The 19,685-nt window shown below is 39.6% G+C and overlaps 1 protein-coding gene and 1 long non-coding RNA gene across 2 annotated transcripts; both read right to left on the bottom strand.

The window, feature by feature from the left end:
* Positions 1-2,939: 2,939 nt before the first annotated feature.
* On the bottom strand, positions 2,940-4,137 carry LOC127378786 (uncharacterized). The gene is made up of 2 exons (XR_007888153.1): positions 4,048-4,137; positions 2,940-3,587 (listed from the first exon to the last, which is right to left on the bottom strand). It is a non-coding gene; the product is annotated as an uncharacterized LOC127378786 (long non-coding RNA).
* A 7,711-nt stretch (positions 4,138-11,848) lies between these two features.
* Positions 11,849-16,105, bottom strand: LOC127378801 (ADP-ribosylation factor-like protein 4C). Its single transcript, XM_051428065.1, has one exon. It carries the CDS (start codon positions 15,862-15,864, stop codon positions 15,280-15,282), a length of 585 nt encoding a protein of 194 aa, XP_051284025.1. The 5' UTR covers positions 15,865-16,105; the 3' UTR covers positions 11,849-15,279.
* Between the last annotated feature and the right edge of the window lie 3,580 nt (positions 16,106-19,685).

Consider the following 19,685-nt stretch of genomic DNA (forward strand, 5'->3'; position numbering starts at 1 on the left):
TATAGACAACAACAACAAACCTTTATAGACAACAACAACAAACCTTTATAGACAACAACAACAAACCTTTATAGTCAACAATAAGACTGTTTATAGCAGCTCTAGTGGACATGAGGTCGATATCTTCAAACTACATTAAAATAAAGTTAAAGACACGTTGAACTGGACTTGAATTAAAGAACAGGAGATGATACAAAGAGACAACAACAACAACAGCAACAACAACAACAACAACAACAGCTGTAAACAGAGTGAGGTGTGGTGTGTCGCCCCGCCCACGGCGTGCACTGACATGGAGGCAGAGGAATGTAGAAGTCACTCCTTTATTAATGTGAATCTTCGGTGCGCTGACAGAAAGCTGCTTCCAGCTCTCGTAAGTACACTTTTATTTTTCTGTCACTAGAAATAAAGAAAGAAAGAAATGCATACGGAAATATAAACACCTTTATCTAAACTATTGTGTAAGTTTGACAGTTAAACAGTTTAAAAATAAAACAATTATACAAGATATTAAATAAAAGATGATTCTACTTTATTTGAACGGCTGATGTTACTTCCTGTCATTAATCTCAACAACAACAAATTCTCGTATTAGTGAAAACTTTGTAAACGGTTGAACTCAAAAATACTAAAACAATAAAACAACGTGCTGGTTTTCACTCGATGAAACTCCTGCTGTTATTTTCTCACTGCAGCATCATTTCCAGTCGAACTGGTTTAACTGAATGTAAACGGGCCGTTCCCTGTTTTCTCTTGTCTGCTTCTCATTAAAGGATCTTCAGACTCAAACACAAACACCGCCGACACAAGATGTTCAGCTCCAGCTCAGGTACCAGTTTATTTATTGGAACGCAAACATTTCTTCAACTAAATATTTCATCCCGGAGTTTTGCCTTCATGACTTATTTTGCAGCTTTAATTTGGTTCTTTTCTTCTGATTGGTGCCCCAACAGATAAACCCGCCTCTGGCTACGACCTGGGCCCGCAGCCAGGGGACCACGATCGCCCCGGAGGTCGCAAAGAGGGTTACGGCCCTGGAGGAGATAGTCGCTCTGGAGGAGACCGCCACGGTGGAGAACATCATGAAGGTGACCACAAGAGACAAGATGACAAAAGAGAAGATCGCTATGAAGGTGATCGCCATGGAGGTGATCGCCATGGAGGGGATCGCCATGGAGGGGATCGCCATGAAGGTGATCGCCATGGAGGGGATCGCCATGAAGGTGATCGCCATGGAGGTGATCGCCATGGAGGGGATCGCCATGAAGGTGATCGCCATGGAGGTGATCGCCATGAAGGTGATCGCCATGGAGGGGATCGCCATAAGGATGATCATGAAGAAAGCCACAAGAGACGCAGCCCTGACCGTGATCAGGATCGCCACAGGGAAAGACGCGAAGGAGATCGTGAACATGAACGCGACCATAGCCCCCGTCGCCGTGGTGGTGGAAGTCCTGGTCGTAACCACAGTGGTGGCAGCGGCAGCGGCAGCAGCAGCGGCAGTGAAGATGACGGCCACGGTGGACGTCGCAAAAAGCACGGGCGCAAGCACAAGCATGGCCGCGGTCACGGTCATGGACGTGGACGCGGTCGAGGACACTTCTAGAAACACAGGTGAGACGGGTTGTTTGTTCACTGATCAAACTTTTATAAATAAAACCTGAAGATGTTAAACATGAAATATTAACGAGTACATCAGCAGCAGATAAATATCAAACAAGAAGATTTGAAGTAAAGTTTCCTTCAGAGCTCAAACTGAACTCTGCTGAGATTTCAGGCTCAGATTAGATTTGAAACACGGGACCAGTGTGGAGGATTTAGTGACGATACACTAATGAAAACTATGATTGTAATATTACATTCTGTCACACAGTGACATAAAGTCTCTATCATGGAGATTCATTTTGGTAACAACTGGTGTGAAAGATGTATCTTGTTGTTCTGTTTGTCTCTTTGAATGTATTAAACTGAATTACAGATATAAAACTTTCTTTGTTCTCATTTTGTCTTCCAGGCGGATCCTCACACTGGTTCTTTAATAAAATAACACTCTGTATTTCTGCACTTATAAAATAAAATTTTCTTAATGCGACTATTTGTTTGTTTATTTGTGCTCAAACTTTTATTTTTCGATACTGGAGCTTAGATTGAGAGGAAATCACGAGCCTAGACTCTTAAACATTTAACATAAATATACAAGCATTCATTGACTGCCCTGAAGGGCTCCTACGTGCCCCCCTTCCTCCTGGACAGCACATGGGTAATTCATCATTTAGCCCTCCCTGATTAAACAAACATTTGATATCAGTTTGGAGTCAGTTAAGGTGACAGGTGAAGAGGTTGTGGCTCCGCCTCCCGCGCCCGAGGCTACAGGGAGGATCAGAGTGAGTGAGTCATCTGAACCGTCTATAATCTGACACTGTTGATGACAACAGAAACACTGAGCGAACCTCGGCTTCCCGCCACAGAAACTCTGCAACCTGCACTGGAAACATGTCGAACTACAAGGTCGTCCTGTTCAACGGGTGTTTCACACACGTCATTTTCTCACCGACAGAGAAAATTATCAGTTTTGTCACTTCTGACTGAGCCACAGTGCCAACATCTGTGCTTCAGTCACAAGTTTCACATGTTTCTGTAATTTAAATCCAAAACGACTTCAAATAAAAGCCCAAACAAAAAACATATACTATAATATGCCAAATACCATTCTGAATGTCAATTTAGTCTTTGAGACAGAAAAACAACAAATCAGGAGGTTTCCACTCTTGGATGTTATGTGTGTTTGTTCTATAAACCAGATTTGGATTTAAGATGATCTCTGGTGACACCAAGTGGCAGCAAGAAGTAAGTGTCACAGTGCGAGTGGTGATCCCGTCTGATATATTCCTCTGTGCCACAGAGCTCCATCATTGTCCAAAAACTATTAAACACATAAATCAGCCTCACTGTTGTTCCTTTATTACCATGAACACACACCGTCCGCCTGCCCCAAATACTCACTAGAGCACCAAATGTCAGTTAATCCGTCACATTTTTATTGCATGAATACTGTTTAGAGCAGGTTTAACAGGTCTCAAGAAAAATATTACTTCTACTCGACCACATTCTTGGTTGCAACACAGACTCACAACGTGTCGTGATGTCGTGGAATGAGCACAAACTCCATAAAAATGTTCACATTAAAGGAACAGCAGGATGTGAACTTGGTTACACCCGTTCAGTTCAGCAGCACTTTTTAATCCAGGTTAAGTCTGAGCTCATATAACATATTCACTCTCAATGTCAATGAAAGGAAGCTCTTTGTAATGAATCTCCGCCTCCCAGCAGAGCAGCAGAGCCTGAGCGACGATATCCTCCGACATCTTCTGGGCCAAATCCAGTATGGGTTTGCTGACTGGAGGAAGGTCCAAAGAATAATCAGCGGGTGTGTCCTCTGAGCTGACGGAGCATTGTGTCTCCTTCCTGTCCTTTAGGAACGCCTCTGTTTCATCATCTCCTCGTTGGTCCATGACGGTCTGCTCCTGTTTGTCCGAACAGGCCCGAGACCAGCATCTCGACTGGTCACTTCCCATTTCAACGAGACACTGGAGGAACAGCCGACTTTTTAACGGGAAGGACATTTGTGATAAACTATGACTGCAGAATATCATTAACACTGTATTTCAAACTCTCTCAGAAGTTGTTTTCCCCCCAAACAGGAATATGTTTCATTACGTGCTCAAGCTTCTGTTTAACCAATAACAGTAAAATCAAGAAAATCTTGTTGGTCAAGCCTCAACCAAGGTCATCTGTGTTACACCAACAGCCTCCGCAGGCAGTAAAACCTTTCAGAAATATAAAAAATATAATTTACTAAAGCTTTAATAATCCAGTAAATAAAACATTTATAGTCTTAAAGATTCTCTGTTGGACCTCTAAATTACTTACATTAACCGTCATTAAATTAATGTGTTTTTAGAGAGATTGTCACCAAATAATCCAACCAGAAATAAGACAAATATAAATCTGAATCTGAATATTGAATGATTGTTTTTAATCTTTTACCCTGGGCTCTGTGTTGCAGCTCCTCGGTGGTCTCCCAGCAGGTTGATTTAAAGTTTCTACAACCTTCAGAGCTGCTGAGAAACAGACAGCTGAACCAGTTTCCTGCTGCTGCTGGTTGGTGGGAGGAGTAGATCACTCTTTACAACCCAAAACACTTTAGTGTATACCTTAAATGTCTTTAATTCCTCCTTTAAAACAAAAGAAATGATAAATTTAATTAGTTATTCAACAAGGGGTTTGCCTTTAAAAGTGCAGAGTGTTGTCAAGTTCACAGACAAACACATTATTGTATTTCCTTCATAATAAAAGTCAACTTGTGTTTTACCAGTTAAATACTTTTAATGTGAAGCTGCAGCAGCAAGAAAATGTTCTGTTTGCATTATCAGTAAGGTAATACTGCATTACTCTGGGTATTCCACCACAGATTCCCAGTTTGTAATACTGTAAATATATAAACATTAAAATACTAATAGTAGTAAGATAATCAGTGGTCAGTCTGCAGGCCGGATGGGAAGCTTTGATGGGCAGGTTGTGGCCACTATGCACTAAAAACAGAAAAACAAGAGACAGAAAATAAGTACCAACACAGTTAAAAATGAAAAAGCTGAACCTTAATACAAAACCAACCTGACTTATCTATTTTACTAAAATCTTCAATGGAAACAAATTAATTAAGAAACACAAAACACTTGAGAGTGAAAGATCTGCTGCTTCAATTTGTGTTTAGAAAGAAAAAGTAGGTCATTGCTGTGTTTTAAGAAACTGGTTATTGTGCCTTCAGGGTCCCTCCAGAGGGTGGGAGTTTGTACAACTCCACATCTGATGAGTCAGAGCTGCCATCTGGTGCCAACATTGATATTCTTCCTTAAAAAAAATAGACAACAAAGCAACAACAACATATTGATCAGTAATTAAACACCAGAGGTAATTTTACTGAATTGTGGTTGTTAGCTGATAATAGTTTCTCCATAACCAACAATAACAATTTACAGTTTGCCATAAAAAAAAAATTATTCAGAGATCAGTGGAGTATTTTGGACTACAAATAGAACAAGTTATAAAATAAAAGTTATCAACAACTTTCAACCAGTAGTTTTATTTTACAAACATATTTTTATGGAGCAGATATGTTTCAGATACATTACATTTGTACATTTAGTGCAGATTTATATAGTCTATACATTAATGCATGTGTATTAGTGTAGTAACATTAGGCATTTAGGTGTTATAACTAACAAAGGATGAAAAATAGGTGTTATAACTAACAAAGGATGAAAAATAAAAAAAACAATATTCTTTCTTTTTTCTTGTAAACTCAAAGGTTTCCCCGTGAGGAGGATTTGTTCTGTGTCACTTCATTTCTTCCATCAGCAACCATAAAAATAAATGTGTTCTTACATCCACTTTGTCATTATTTACGTCTAAAAGCACTTGAATGCGTGACCCATTTCCAACTTCTGCTTTAGGAGCATCGAGCATCCGTCATGCTCAGGACATTTTATTGACACAAAGGTTAAATATATACATTTACACAGCCCGTATGGACTCATCACAAGAACTGAAAACCTTAATACACTGAAACCACCAGCTATGGGATCATATTTGTTTCAGCTTTGTGAGATGAGAACGGACTGATGGACAGTCAGTGGGTTGTTTTTTTTTATGTGAACACGGTGAAATACAGAGAGATGAAAGCACTGCTGCCAAGAGGGATTTCATCACTGTTGTGACTCTAAATAAAGAAAGTGTACTCACAAGTCTAGAGCCCTGCTAGCTTCCCATCCAAACAGTGAACACAATAACGGCAGGAAGAAGAGATTCTAATGAAGTATTTATTATTTCCTATGAATATTGATCAGACCAAGGCTTTGTGACCTCCTGTGAAGCTTTGGTGACCCTTAATAGGGGTCCCGACCCCCAGGTTTGGAACCACTGCTCTGCAGGACATGAATCTGCTTAGTAAGACTTCAAGGCCAATGATATGTTGTGTGTATAAGTGAAAGGTGTGGCCTGATTGTGGGGTTATAGGGAAGGTCAAGGGGTCACAAAAACCATTCATTCATCCTAGGTGGATCCCAACCTGGGGGTCAGGACCCCACTATGGGTCGCCAAAGATTCATGGAGGGTCTGTCTTGATTTTAAGGCGTGTAAGAAAACTTAAAAAACATACACAGCAGGCCTACAGCTCAGCATGTTGTTCACTTCTGTGAAGAAAAGTAAATTGTCTTATAGAACAATGGTTAAGCAGAAACCTATTAAGTCTGTATGATCAGTAAAAATTAATTTAAAAAATAGAAGAAAAAAAAAGTCACTTAGTTTACTAAATTATAGAAAAGAGTCTCTTGAGGAAAAAAGATGGGAACCACGGCTCTGGGGGTTGGATGAATATATCACAGATAACAGAGAAGTCGTCCTATCCAGACCGATGAGAGTTTCTGAGGTGGAGTCGGACTCAGTTTATTTCCGTCAGCTCCCAGCATCCTTTGCTAGAGTCCCGGTGTAAAGGGACCCGCCCTCTGGATTACAGAGGTGAGCCGTGTAATTTAACATGTTAATGACACACTCCACCAAACAGCTGTCATTAAAGTTATAAATCTGACACACAGTACTCCACTCCTCATCTCCAATCTTTACATTTTATTTGTTGGTGTTAGTGGTGGCTAGGTTTTTGTATTTTAGCTTGAAAAACAGCTTAAAATCATATGAAACCAGACAAAAACAAAGTACTTTGGCTTTGTTAAAAAAATAAAATAAAAAATGTGATTCATCCAGTTGCAATTCGATTTGTCTCATCATCTGTGGATCCCTCTCTCTCTCTCTCTCTCTCTCTCTCTCTCTCTCTCTCTCTCTGTGTGTGTGTATTACATATGAGATAATTGGCTTTGACAGCAGCAGAGACAGAATCAGAGCTTCGCTGCCACCTACACAGACACATCTCACAAGGCTTCGACCTACAGCTGCTGTTTCTGTGTCTGAAGCACCAAATCACAGAATTGATCATACTGCAACTACACAGGTCCATATTGTGTCCAATGTTATTGTAGTGTTTAGATGTTATGGTTAGATTTTATGTTTATTTTTGTTGGTAATATATTTCTCTTTTCCCGTTATTTCTTTCTTCCTCTGATATGCTGCAGTAACTTATTGTCAATAAAGAATCAATAAAACGTTATAAAAACAAAATGTGGTATTTTTTATGTCTCAACATTTATTGTTTAAATGTTTTTATGCAACAAAGAGAATTTCCTCTTGTGGGACAATAAAGATCTGAACTTAAATATGAAATTATTAGCTGCTGCTAACGTTAGCTCAGCTTGTTTCTCTGATAACTTAAGATCCAGACGTCTGATGACTAAAATCCTTCATCGGGTTCAAATCTAGAGTTAAAAAGCACCAAGATCTAAACAGTGGATGGTAACAATGTGGCTTCAGACTGGATCAACAGTCAATGTATGACAGCTTCTGGCAGACAACCACAACGCACACTTTTTTTTTTACATTGTTGGAAACATTTGGGATAATGTAAGAACTCAACTCAACTACGTAGAGAACACAACTCTGGTGTTTATAGACATTTTAATGAGGAAATTATATTAATTATAGCTTTAAAGGACCAGTTTGTAGGATTTAGTTGCGTCTGTATTTGATGACCTGGGAATGAGAGTGTGCTGTGAGGTTGTGGGAGAAATTAACTCTGTAGAAACAGTAGGCGACCTCCAGTGTCTTCTAGGTAACAAAGACTAGAACATTATATTCAATTTCTGATCCTCCTAAATGTTACACACTGGACCTTTAAATTACTTTAATGGCTCCAGTTTCTCCCTCTTCCTCCCTCTTTTCCAGCCTCCCAGCCTGTAATTAAAATGATAATGAGCCGTGTTTCAAATGAAGCCTCGGCTGTGACGTCAGCGGTGACTCTTGGTTCACCCCGACACACTGTGGGCAGGAGGAAACACAGCCGGATTAGCCTCTGCCTGACCCGGCGCGCAGAGCTGCAAACCCCTGAACACACTCCACACTGAGCGTAGCAGCATGTCTGTAGAATTTGCATTTTAATAAGAAGAGTTAATTTCCAAAGTACGACTGATCCATTTTTCACATGATGATCAGCCAGAGTCGATCTGAGTGCTGCATGAATTCTCTCAGCATTTACAAGGAAGTGTCTAATGTCCATCCGGTCCTTGTTTTAGGTTTAATGTTGGATTTAGGGACAGTGTAGATGTTGTATTAGTTGTAGCTTATGAAAACAAAACAAGCACCGATATAAGGGATGGCCAGACTAGAGCTATCCACTATCTGGACTTATTGGAAGGCCAGAAACCACAGTGAAGAAAGACCAGAGCTCAGAGACGGAGACCAGTGCCGCTGCTATTGTCGTACACCAAAACAGCCTCATTAATCATAATCAGATCGGTCATTTCACAGCGCCTTAGAAAAAAAACTATGCTGAGAGTTCTCGACCACGTTTTGTTGTCATGACTTTATAGAGGCCATGAAGGCCAGAGATTAAAGCCTCTGTTGACTCAACACAAACTGCCTTTACCAACTTTAAACAGTAAACTAAGATTATGCAACAACAACAGATTCTGTCAGCAGCGCGTTGGACGCACGAGGAGGACACGACCTGGATCAAAACACTGGCCTCTAATGGAGTTCTGCTTCCCAACAAGTAATGACACAGTGGTCTGATGTTGTTCTGTAGTGAAAGGTCCAGTGTGCATCTATTGTCAGAAATATAATATAATATTTATAGAGCCGTTTGTATCTACAGACGAGCAGGCTCTCCTCTGCAGAGTCCGCCATGTTTCTACAGTAGCCCGGAACAGACAAACCAAGACAAGGACACTGGTCCTTTAAAATCTGATGTGGTACAATTAGAACTTACTATTATTATTACAGTTTGCTGAGCGATAAGTTGTGGCTTTTATATTCATGTTAATACAGCATCTAGTGGCCATTAGTGGCATTGCAGTAAACAATAAATCCTTTTTATTAATAATGTTTACAGTATTATTAGATAATGTAACTGAAGAATGTTTGTGTGCTGACTCAGACACATTTAAACTAAAAAAGAATACAGAATAAGTACATTAGACAAAACATTTGTGTCACCGACAATCTGACAGCGACTTTAAAGCGTGTTAACGCCGCTCTTTGTGTTCAAAGCTTCTGCATGCTCAGCAGAAACATGACAGTCCTCCATTTTTTGGACAGTGAGGCTGGAAGTGTAAGGGATTATCATCATCCAGGAGAAGACTCAGATAAAACATAAAATCCCATTCACGGCCACCCACAGAAACCCAGAGAGGAAAGAAACAAAGAAACAGCAGAAACCTCTGCGCTCCGTCAGCGGTTTGAAAATGTAGAATTATTTTCCACTGAGGATGAATATTGTAGCTGTGGAGTAGAAAGGGTAAAATGATCGTAATAGAGAACAGGGGACTGTAGATCAATAACTCCAATAACTCAGTGATTTAAGGTTTTCAACGCTCACAATCCACAGCTCTTATTCAGAACTAAACTCTCCAAACACATATGTTAAAACGTTATTTAAAGCTGATGTGGAGCTGTCCGGGGGCGTATCTAGAGAAAGGAAATGGTGCATTTGTTGGGGACTATTTTCAGCCACGGATTAATCCATATTTGGTTAATATTTGTGGCAGCAGAACATATGTGTGTCTTCTTTTCTTGAATCCAATGAGATCCAATCACAGAATAAAATATTTCTTTATGTTTAAACTGGATTCCTGTGCCTGTGATCTTTTTGTTTATAATCCGAGTTCTCCAGCTCCAGATATGTCTGATAGAAAACCTACTTTTACTTCCAGACAGTTAAATCCCAGAGGAGAGATAAAATAACATAAAAAGTCTTATTTAAGGAGCACAAAGTACATGGTACAATTACACCAAACAATAAATAACAGAAGGAAAGTAACACTTTCCTCATCAGGGATTACACTTTTGACATGACAGCGGCTTTGAGTTACACAAACCATAATAATAAGATGGCAGACAGTTTCACTGTAAACACAGCAGAAAGGTAAATTTGGCACTAGATGGAGGCCAGTAAACAAAGAGGAAAACATGTACTTTCTGTCCCTGAAATAGTATTTTAGTGACTTTAATTTACTGCACAAAACTACTATCTAATTTTCCTTCCATTATTCCTTAAATATATTCACGAGATACACAACTACAGAGTTAAATTACTGAACTTTGGATGCATTTTATGTAGATTTTTTTCATAATTAACTCATTAAAGCAAAGTAATAATGTTAATTTCTTTCATGAATTTCGGATATAGTTTGTGTTTTTGCCACTTTCTGCCACAATAGCACGATATCAGTGAATATGCACTGGATTTTATTATAGGCAGTGTTGGGCTAGTTAGTTTATTTACTTTATTTAACTTATTACTCTATTACTCTCTTACATTAGTAGTTATATTACTTTCGCTTCAAAATTCAGACTTATGATGATTCAAATCCAGTTATCTTTGTACAAAGTAATGGAATATTTCCATCTCCCGAACCAGTTTCCTCCACGATTGTAACTGTAATATTATTCCTGAAATGTATCAGTAATTATTTCCACTACTAGTTACTGGGGTGATCAATCGATCAATCGATTATAGGCGCACATTAAATGATCTTCTTACCGTGAGATGAACTTGTGGGTCTCGTTGTGCTGAAGAGGTGAATGAATGTGAATGTTTAATTTAAGATTATAGAAGCATTAAAACAACGGACTGAAATAAAAGATCATCCATTCAGTAGCGCGCGGTTGAAATTCAGTTTCTGTCGCACAGCTGGTTCAATTAACCTCTGGCAGCACGTGCGCAACGTCACTGGCTGCTATAATCAATACAGACGGAGATATGATCAGTATATTAAAGGGCTTCAGCAGTGAGGTTATTAGTATCCTTTGTCTTACTTCTATATTGTGCATAATCATGATCCAATATGCTTCTGAGGATGTAAACCAAACTATAATGTTACCGGTTAGTTAGCCTATATTTCTTTACACTTTGGCAAATTGGCACAATTAAAACTCCGCCGAACTGTCTGTTAGTAGTTCCTGTTTGCTCTGTACCCATGGATGTGCAGACAACTACCACTGCATTACTCTGATACTGAAGAAAACATAAAAACGTGATGATTCTCAGGCAAGTTCTGCAGTGATAAGGAGCGTCTTTTTCTATGATTTCTAGGCAGGTGCTCGGACATTTATTCGGTATCCCATGATTCCAGTTTCAAATGAGGCATCCTTTATAAAGTTGTAGCTAACTATTTAATTAATGGTTAATAGACCTATAATTAATTATAGTTCAGTTACAGTCCCTTTAATAAGAGAATTAATAAGCTAGACTTATTATGGGTTATCAATAAATTCTCATGGGTCTAATGGCTTATAACTGATCCATAAAGCATTATTATCTGTTTATTAATATCAATTAGACAGTAGTAACCACTTATAAACCCCTTTTAAAGATTAAGTAGAAGTAATTTCTTATGAATATCTTGAAGCAAATAGGTCAATGTCCTTTGTTGGTAAAAACTTTTTAATATTATTTTTAAAGCAGCCGCCTTGAGTCAGCCGCCAACAAGTCAGAGTTGCCGTTTCAGCAGGCTGGTTTAAAGTAAGAATAAATAATTTACTCTTTATATAATGAGTAATAAAGTAGATCATTTTTAATTGTAACTCACAACAAGAATGCTACACTGTGTAACTGGTACTTAACTCAGAGCTGCAGGGAATTTCTCACCATGATTAAAGCTTTAGAAACCAGACAACACACAAGTTCAATTACAAAGAGTTTAATCCCAAAAATACTTTTTTTCTTTTTTCCCATTTTGGCATGTAATACATTGTTTGGTCTTTCTGTATCTTGGCTGTATCGCTATACTGTATAATTTACATTGTCTGAAGTAGTGGCTGTCATGCAATGTTGAACACAGCTTGACTGAATACTGCAGGAAAAAGGACGCCACGTTCACGTCGTATCTATGTCGGAAATATAATATTTGAGCTGCAAAAAGAAAATAAAAAACTTTCATGTCTGCCCCCTGGTGGTTATTATGAGTACGACATGTGGGGATTCTTGTAACATTCAACAAGATACTAAATGATTAAATTACTTTCAAAACACAATCAGCTCTGCTTTGAAACGAGCAACATGCTGCAGCTTATAATTTAAAATCCTTAAAGCCATCGACAAAATTTCTTCTTCTGTTTAGACGTGAACGCGGCATTAGACAACAGTCCATGTGAGACATTCAACAGTCCTCTATTAGTTTAGACAAAATGCTCATTTCAGTGACTTTTTATGAACTATTCTGTAAGCTGTCAATCAATGTGGGTGGAACATTATCAAGGATGGGAACTGATTTGGTACTTATTATTATTTGATTAGAAAACCTCCCCAACAGAGCATGTTTTGGTTTATCATTCAACTAGTGGAAACAATTATAATTACATATCCTTCAATAAGAAGCATCTTAACAGGTTCCAGCCCGTCGGTTTGTTTCACTACATCATTGTTACAGAAAGACACTTTGCTCTTTCTGTCACTGCCAGCAGGTCGACTCCGTGTGGGAAGCACTCATAACACTTTCTCAACAACTCTGAGGAATAGCTGACACAGAAACTACTATTTATTTTGGAGAACTTGTAAGGATGCTGATCTGATTTATTGAGTCTTGTGCCCAAAATTACTCTACACTGATGACTACATATTGTTTTGTTGTAAGTTGTAACAGTGCAATGCAAATAGTTGTTCCGATATTCCTTCAATAATGCATTGATCCGATACAATGACACTTATTAGCTCAGAAAAAGGCAACTCTTTCCCCCCAGGTTAGTGAAGTCATGAACTAACTTATTCTGACAAAGGGTTTAACCTGAGCCAGGCCATACAGCAACAATAGCAATCATACAGGTTTAGTAGTACATGCTCCTAAAAATAATAATATATATATATATATATATATATTTTAACACTTATGTATCGGATTGGTACTTAGGTATCAGCCAATACACAAAATTCAGTTCATCAATATCGGTATCGGGAAGGAAAAAACTATACTGGATCGTCTCTAGCAATATATGGTGGTAGTTTCATAAATTAGTTTGATAACTTTCCTGTTTTGTAGTCATTAAATATAATATAAAATGTGACTGTTGTTCAAAGGAACAGTGTGTAGGATTTAGTGACATCTAGTGGTGAGGTTTCAGATTGAACTGATTATTGTGACTTGCAGAAACTAAGGTGACGAAAACACAACGATTCTTATATTCAGGTAATTTTACACTAATGAAAACATAAATGTTACACTCTGGACCTTTAAAAATAAAGTAAGTTTGAATGCTGCTACAATGTGTATGAAAAAGAAAAAGTCTCTTTAATGCTTTGCAGCCACTAATCTCACATCTATATTTGTGGGAATCTGCATGGTGCACAAATAACATAAACATTGCTACATTTATCTGTGTTTCGAGATCCCTGTATCTAAAAGAGGCAACTAGCAACAAATCTAGCATTTTTTTCTGGCTACTGGAAAAGTATTAATGTGCGCACTGTACGCATTTGGCAGCAAATCACTGCAGCTGGAGATCTGTAAGTTCTTAGTAGCTCTAGCAAATTCTGTTTATGCAGCTATAAATTAACACATGGTGTCTATTCAGCAACTACTCGTTTCTTTTCTTGGAAGAAAGGTGATAACGCTGCACCCAGGCTCAAAACAGAGAGCTACATGTCCATGTAAAGCAGAAAAAGTTTGTTGTCGATCCGAGGTGAAGAGTGAAAATCAGACATCTACTGAGCTCAAGACTTCCAATATGGCTTCCGGAGGAGGTATAACTGAGACGCCACTCAGAAAATGTCTCAAAGTGCAAAATGAGCATGGGGTCAATGGGGGAATTTTATGATCTTAAACCACAACAGTTTTGCTAATTTCTTGCTTGTTTCCATAAAGGCAGTATCGATGCCACATGCAACATATGAGACATTAAAAAAAAAAAAAACAGCCTCACAATTGTCTTTACCTGCGAGCAACAAACACTGAGCCCTTTTTATCCCTCCAGCTTGAGGCACAATGCTACAAAGGTTGGATACTGAAAAATATTCCTATAACTTTAGTGACCTTATTACATTATCCCCTCCAGGATTTGGCACACTTTTTTTGGGAGATAGTTGCGGCCTAAAATACCTGATTTCACTGCAGCAATGTTTTAGGCATGTCGTACACGTCTGCATCGTCACAACAAGAAACAAGGAAGTGAGTTTTGTTGACGTCTGTGCAGGAAACTCCAATGATTGGTTGAAAAGTTGTGCAATGCCGCACAGAATTCACAGAGATTCGTTACATTTGTGTTAATTGTTGCAACATCGCAAATTCCTGGAAGTATTATTAGTAAACTGAACTTTTACCATTTAGACTGAGTGCCCTCCAGAACCTTAAAGTTATGGTCTCTTACTCCAGCCAATCATTTCAGATTTCCATCTACACCTCAAAGTGGCTGGGAGGGTTGAAAATAACAAATCAACGGAGGATGGAAGAGTCAGTTTGGTCTTCTCGGGGGAATCATCTTTGGTGTAACACCATTTCACAGCTCTGAACACCAGACTGCGCACCAGTGCATCCATAATCACATTTACTACAGTCTGTGCAACACAGCAGCAACATGGAGCTCTGCCAGTATCCAAACACTTTATAAAACATCTCGGCTATAATGTAGACATCCCTAATGAAACAGTCCTAATAATATCAGGGACTTACTCACAGGGAGAGGAACTGTCTGCCTGTACTTTCCAATAAATTTGTAATTATTATAATTGTTTTGTGAATTTGTGTCATTCATTTTTATTATTATTATTATAATTATTATTGTTATTATTATTATTATCTAGTTGTTGCTCTGCAAATAAAAACGTTGAGTTTAGGCAGCTTTCCCTTCATTACGCCTCTCTTTAACATTCAATGCTCTAGTTCCTAATGAGTTTAAAGTGACAATATTGGTATTTTTTAGCTCATGTAGCATCACTATAAATATATTCCCGTCATATATGGAGACTTGGGATGTTTCTGTGGGGATCAGTAATGATATTTATGCTTCATGGAGTTTGAATCTGCTATGTATCACTGTAAAATCCCTCTTGGATCCATCCTGTTATATTTATATAGTTAGAATCTATCATAGTTTCCTTTTCATCATCCAGCACAAAAACTGCCATCACTGCCTCTTCTTCTTCTGCTTCAGTGACTTCCTCCTCTTCACTATCATCTCATACAGCTTGTCCATGCCCTCATCCAGCCCCTCTCCTATGATGGCGCAGGCCGGTTGGACGTGGTACGGGGTGGAGGGGCTCAGCTCAGCCAGGGCGAGCTGCCTCTCGATCTCCCCGACATCCAGCGCCCGGGGCAGGTCCTGCTTGTTGGCGATGACCAGCAGCGGGGTCCCCTGGTTCTCCGCGAACCGGGTGATCTTGTGCAGCTCGGTCCGGGCCTCCTCCAGCCTCTCGGCGTCCACCGAGTCCACCACGTACACGATGCCGTCCGTGCAGCGGCTGTAGGGCTTCCACAGGGGCCGCAACTTCTCCTGGCCCCCGACGTCCCAGAAGTGACAGCTGATGCCCCTGGAGGCCCCCGCGCCGCCCAGCCGGATCCTCTCCGTGTTGAAGCCGATGGTGGGCACCGTGTTGACGAACTCGTTAAATTTCAGCCGGTACAGCACGGTGGTTTTGCCCGCAGAGTCCAAGCCGAGCATGACTATGTGCAAGGACTGGAAGGCACCCAAATTGGAGAAACTATTCCCCATCTTGCAGGCTGGGAAGGAGGAAGAGTATGCACCCCCACAGTCCCAGCAGAGAGCGATATCGCCACAGGAGACACTCAAATGTCCCAGGAGTGATCCATAGCGGGTTATTCCCCCGGTGAGAGCGCAATTATAAGGTCGGCAAACTCTCCTGCTCAGCAGATGTGGAGGGCGCAGCCCCTCTTTGCGCGGAGGCACTCCGGCAGCCAGACAAGCCGCAACATCCCTGGACTCACTCCAGCAGCATCATGCGTCCGAAAACAGCCAAATCATCACACACACAGCGTCTGCCGCGCGCTCCGCTGTCCAAATGCGCAAATTACGCGTGGCCAAATGTCACATCATGTCTCCGCATCTGTGTGTGTGTCCAAGTGCGTAGCGCCTGCCTTCATGTGGTAACACACACACACACAAGTGATGGTGTGTGACGCGTGGATCAGCCCCTAAACGTTATCATGAAAAGATGCGTCAAGCTTCAGCAGAACATTACAGAATAAGACTTCCTGTTAAGCAGTGTCGCCTAAAAAATAAAAGCCTTTTCTTTCAAAAAGCTCCGTAATAAGCGCCAGTGAGGTTGAGGAGGATCTTATTTTGAACGGTCTTCATCCATGTTGTGGCTTTAGTGTTTCCTCTGCGCACTGAGCCGTCTGAGCTCTGACACCTTGTGGTGAAACATGAGAACTGGCTGCTGATACTGTCTGTATGTAAAACTGCAAAAACTAGTGGTTAAAAATGTTTGCAACTAAAGGCATTTATGATGTCAGTTTTATTGATGTAAACATGAGCCTGAAAAAGAAAATAATAGTCATTTTGTAATACTTTTTAAAATGTTTTTGAACATTTTACATATATTTGAATGACATATTATGTTGTATGCTCTATATGCTGCTGAGCCCCTAAATCGCTGTAGGAGCAGCCCTGTAGAAATATACAGAGAGTTTATCATGTAGTCCAAATAATATGTGATATGGTGTAAGCACAGCACACACAGTAGGGCTACATACAACAATAATTTATAATACATTTATGTTCATTTTTCAAGTAGTGAAAGGAAACTGGAAAACAGTAATCAGTTTGATATTTGTAGATTAAAACATGCCTAAACTGTGGAGTGGTCCTTTAATCTGCTCCTGTAACAACATGGCCACTGGATGGCAGCAAAATATTTCACAATAAGATGAGATTCTCTGCAGCCAGATGAAACCGAACAGTATCTCTGCACCTACTGCATGTCTGTCCATCCGGGTGGAGGGATCCCTCCTCTGTTGCACACACACAAAGATGTTTTCACTGCTTGTGGCTAATCTGACTTCTGCTCAGGACTATGTGGGTATGGTCAGATCAGGCTTGATTGACAGTCTTCTGTTACTTGTATTACATCTGTTAAAGCGGGAAAACGTACACATTTATCACCGGGTGTGCTAATTGTAGCCTAATTGTATAGGTTATATATGAATCTGTACAGTATAATCAACACGTGTTATATGCCAATATCTTAAAATGAATTCTGCCCAATGAGTGACCATATGCACAGGTTGCAAACACTTAAAAATGTTTCTTATATTTACCTGTTTCTGGTTCAGTGTAAGGCGGCTGTTCTCCACATCAGCAGGTTTCACTGCCTTTGCAGCTTATTTGCAGCCATTTTTTATTAGTAAATTAAGTTCGGTGACCTCCCAGAAAAGCTCCACACAAATTAACGAGTTTTAATTAGCCAGGATGGGTGAGAACACCCATACTGAATAAGCAGGGCCTTTAAGAAGTATTGGTATTAAAGAGACAAGGAAAAGGAGAAACCGGCCCCTAAACACACACAAATACACAACAACACAACCTGAGTCATCAAGACCTCTCTAATTGTTCTCTCTGACCTCCTCCTCCATCGATTTCCTGACTAATGAGTGTGTGTGAGATCAATAAAACAAATTATAAACAGGGCATAGACATGCACACACACACACACACATACACACACACAACCTGACTTTATAAGACCACAACTCACTCTAATTCCACTCCTCTCTCTCCCTCTAACAAGGCTGAGTCACCTGAATGTCTCTCGCCCACCGCCCCCACAGTCTTCTCATCCATAAAACAAGAGCCTCCTTCACTGATTTACCTCTAATTTATTCCATCGTCCCCTCGCTGTTCCTCAGGTAACAGACGACAAGACGAAAGGTTAAAAGAAAACAAAACGTGCTTCTTTTCAAGCTGTTGCACCGTCTGCAAAAACATGTGGGAACTGCTGTGAAGTCTCGTCTATAAGAGAGCAGAGGTGTTATATAAAGACACCAGGGCCCACAGACAGGTGAGTGGGGAGACATCTGTGATTAAACTTAGTTAGAATTTGCCTAAACTTCAATTTCTGTGCTTCTAATGAAGAATAAAAGTTTTAGTTGTGTTACTTTAAAGAGGAAATTAAAAACTTTACACTTTTATTTCCAAATTAAATGTGTTTAACTGTTTTACCCCCCTGCTGCCTGCTCTTACTTAACAAAGTTTTCTTGTTCCTTTCATGATTAAAATGTTGTTATAAGGATTTCTTTGCCTCGTTTATTTTAGATTTAGATTTTAGATTCAATTATTGTCATAGCACAAGTACAAGTACTAAACAACGAAATGCAGTTAAGCATCTAACCAGAAGTGCAAAGCAGTAAAGTGCAGAGTAATGTGCATGTGTACAGGGATATATATATTAAAATAAATAACATTATAGATATATGTATATGAATATACTAGCAGGATATTTACAGTATGAACAGAGTGAAGTGAATACACTAAGATATATACAGCTATTAAGTTAAGATATTTAAATATAAAGGGTTTCCTCTCCTCCACCGGGTGCTGTTTAAAAAACCCGCCTTTTTCCAGGGCTTTTAATTACGGACACAAGGTCTGGATTGCTCTGTTGTCATGGAGATGCACCAGTTGGGTTGTAGTTGTAAGAAAGTGGAGTTTCAACTTCATGTTGAAATGTTGGCAAACTCAAGATTTTAGCCTCAACCTGCGAGCTTTAAGGGATCAAGAGACACTTCACGGCTCTAACAAGGACGGAAAAACACACGAGGAGGAACACTGACTCTGTACAAGGACATCTAACTCTTTCATGCATGAACGACAACTTCAGTCAGGAAGTGTTTTATTACTCTTTTTTAAATGCATTTGTCAAGGAGTTTTTTACACGTCCACTCAGATGGACTGCTTGCGTTTGAGTTTTCAACTGTATATTAAAATACGTTACCTGTTATAGCTGTTATATCGCTTTTGTTACATTCTAATAGCGTAGCCAGAAAATGTTGCAGATTAAACATTGTCAGTAAGTTCCAATATTGTATGGAGTTTAGCTGAAAGCCAGCGCATGATGTCCAGTTTAGTGGACAGACGATTCATTGTAATTTTCTCCCAACATATGATCAATACTTAACTGTATAACTCCATAGTTGTTACTAGATGTCCCCATCTGCTGTGCAATTTTGTGTTGCACTTACACTGGCTAGCCAGTGTATGGGATGATGCGTTATCGTCCACTGTGGTGGCTGATGTGCAACTATCAAAACCCAGGCACATAGAAGAAAAGAGCTTTTGAATAGCTGTGCACTGTAGCACATATCCAAGATCCAAATACACAGAAAATAAGTAAAATGCTCCACATAAACATAAACCAACACAAAAAGCAACCAAAGTGTTTATCAATAATAACTGGAGACAAAAACTGGATTCTGGGTCACAACTCTGTGGTTCTGACGTAAACTAGAAGACTGAAGAGAAAGACTTCATGACTTCAGCTGAAGTTGTGATGAATGACTGGAGGTTTCATGAGGCTT

This window comes from Dicentrarchus labrax, unplaced genomic scaffold (genome assembly GCF_905237075.1).
Source record: "Dicentrarchus labrax unplaced genomic scaffold, dlabrax2021, whole genome shotgun sequence".
NCBI classification, from domain to species: domain Eukaryota; kingdom Metazoa; phylum Chordata; class Actinopteri; family Moronidae; genus Dicentrarchus; species Dicentrarchus labrax.

What these genes read in the sequence shown, in the direction of transcription:
- LOC127378801 (XM_051428065.1), bottom strand. Translation starts at nt 15,864, where the DNA reads ATGGGGAATAGTTTCTCCAATTTGGGTGCCTTCCAGTCCTTGCACATA.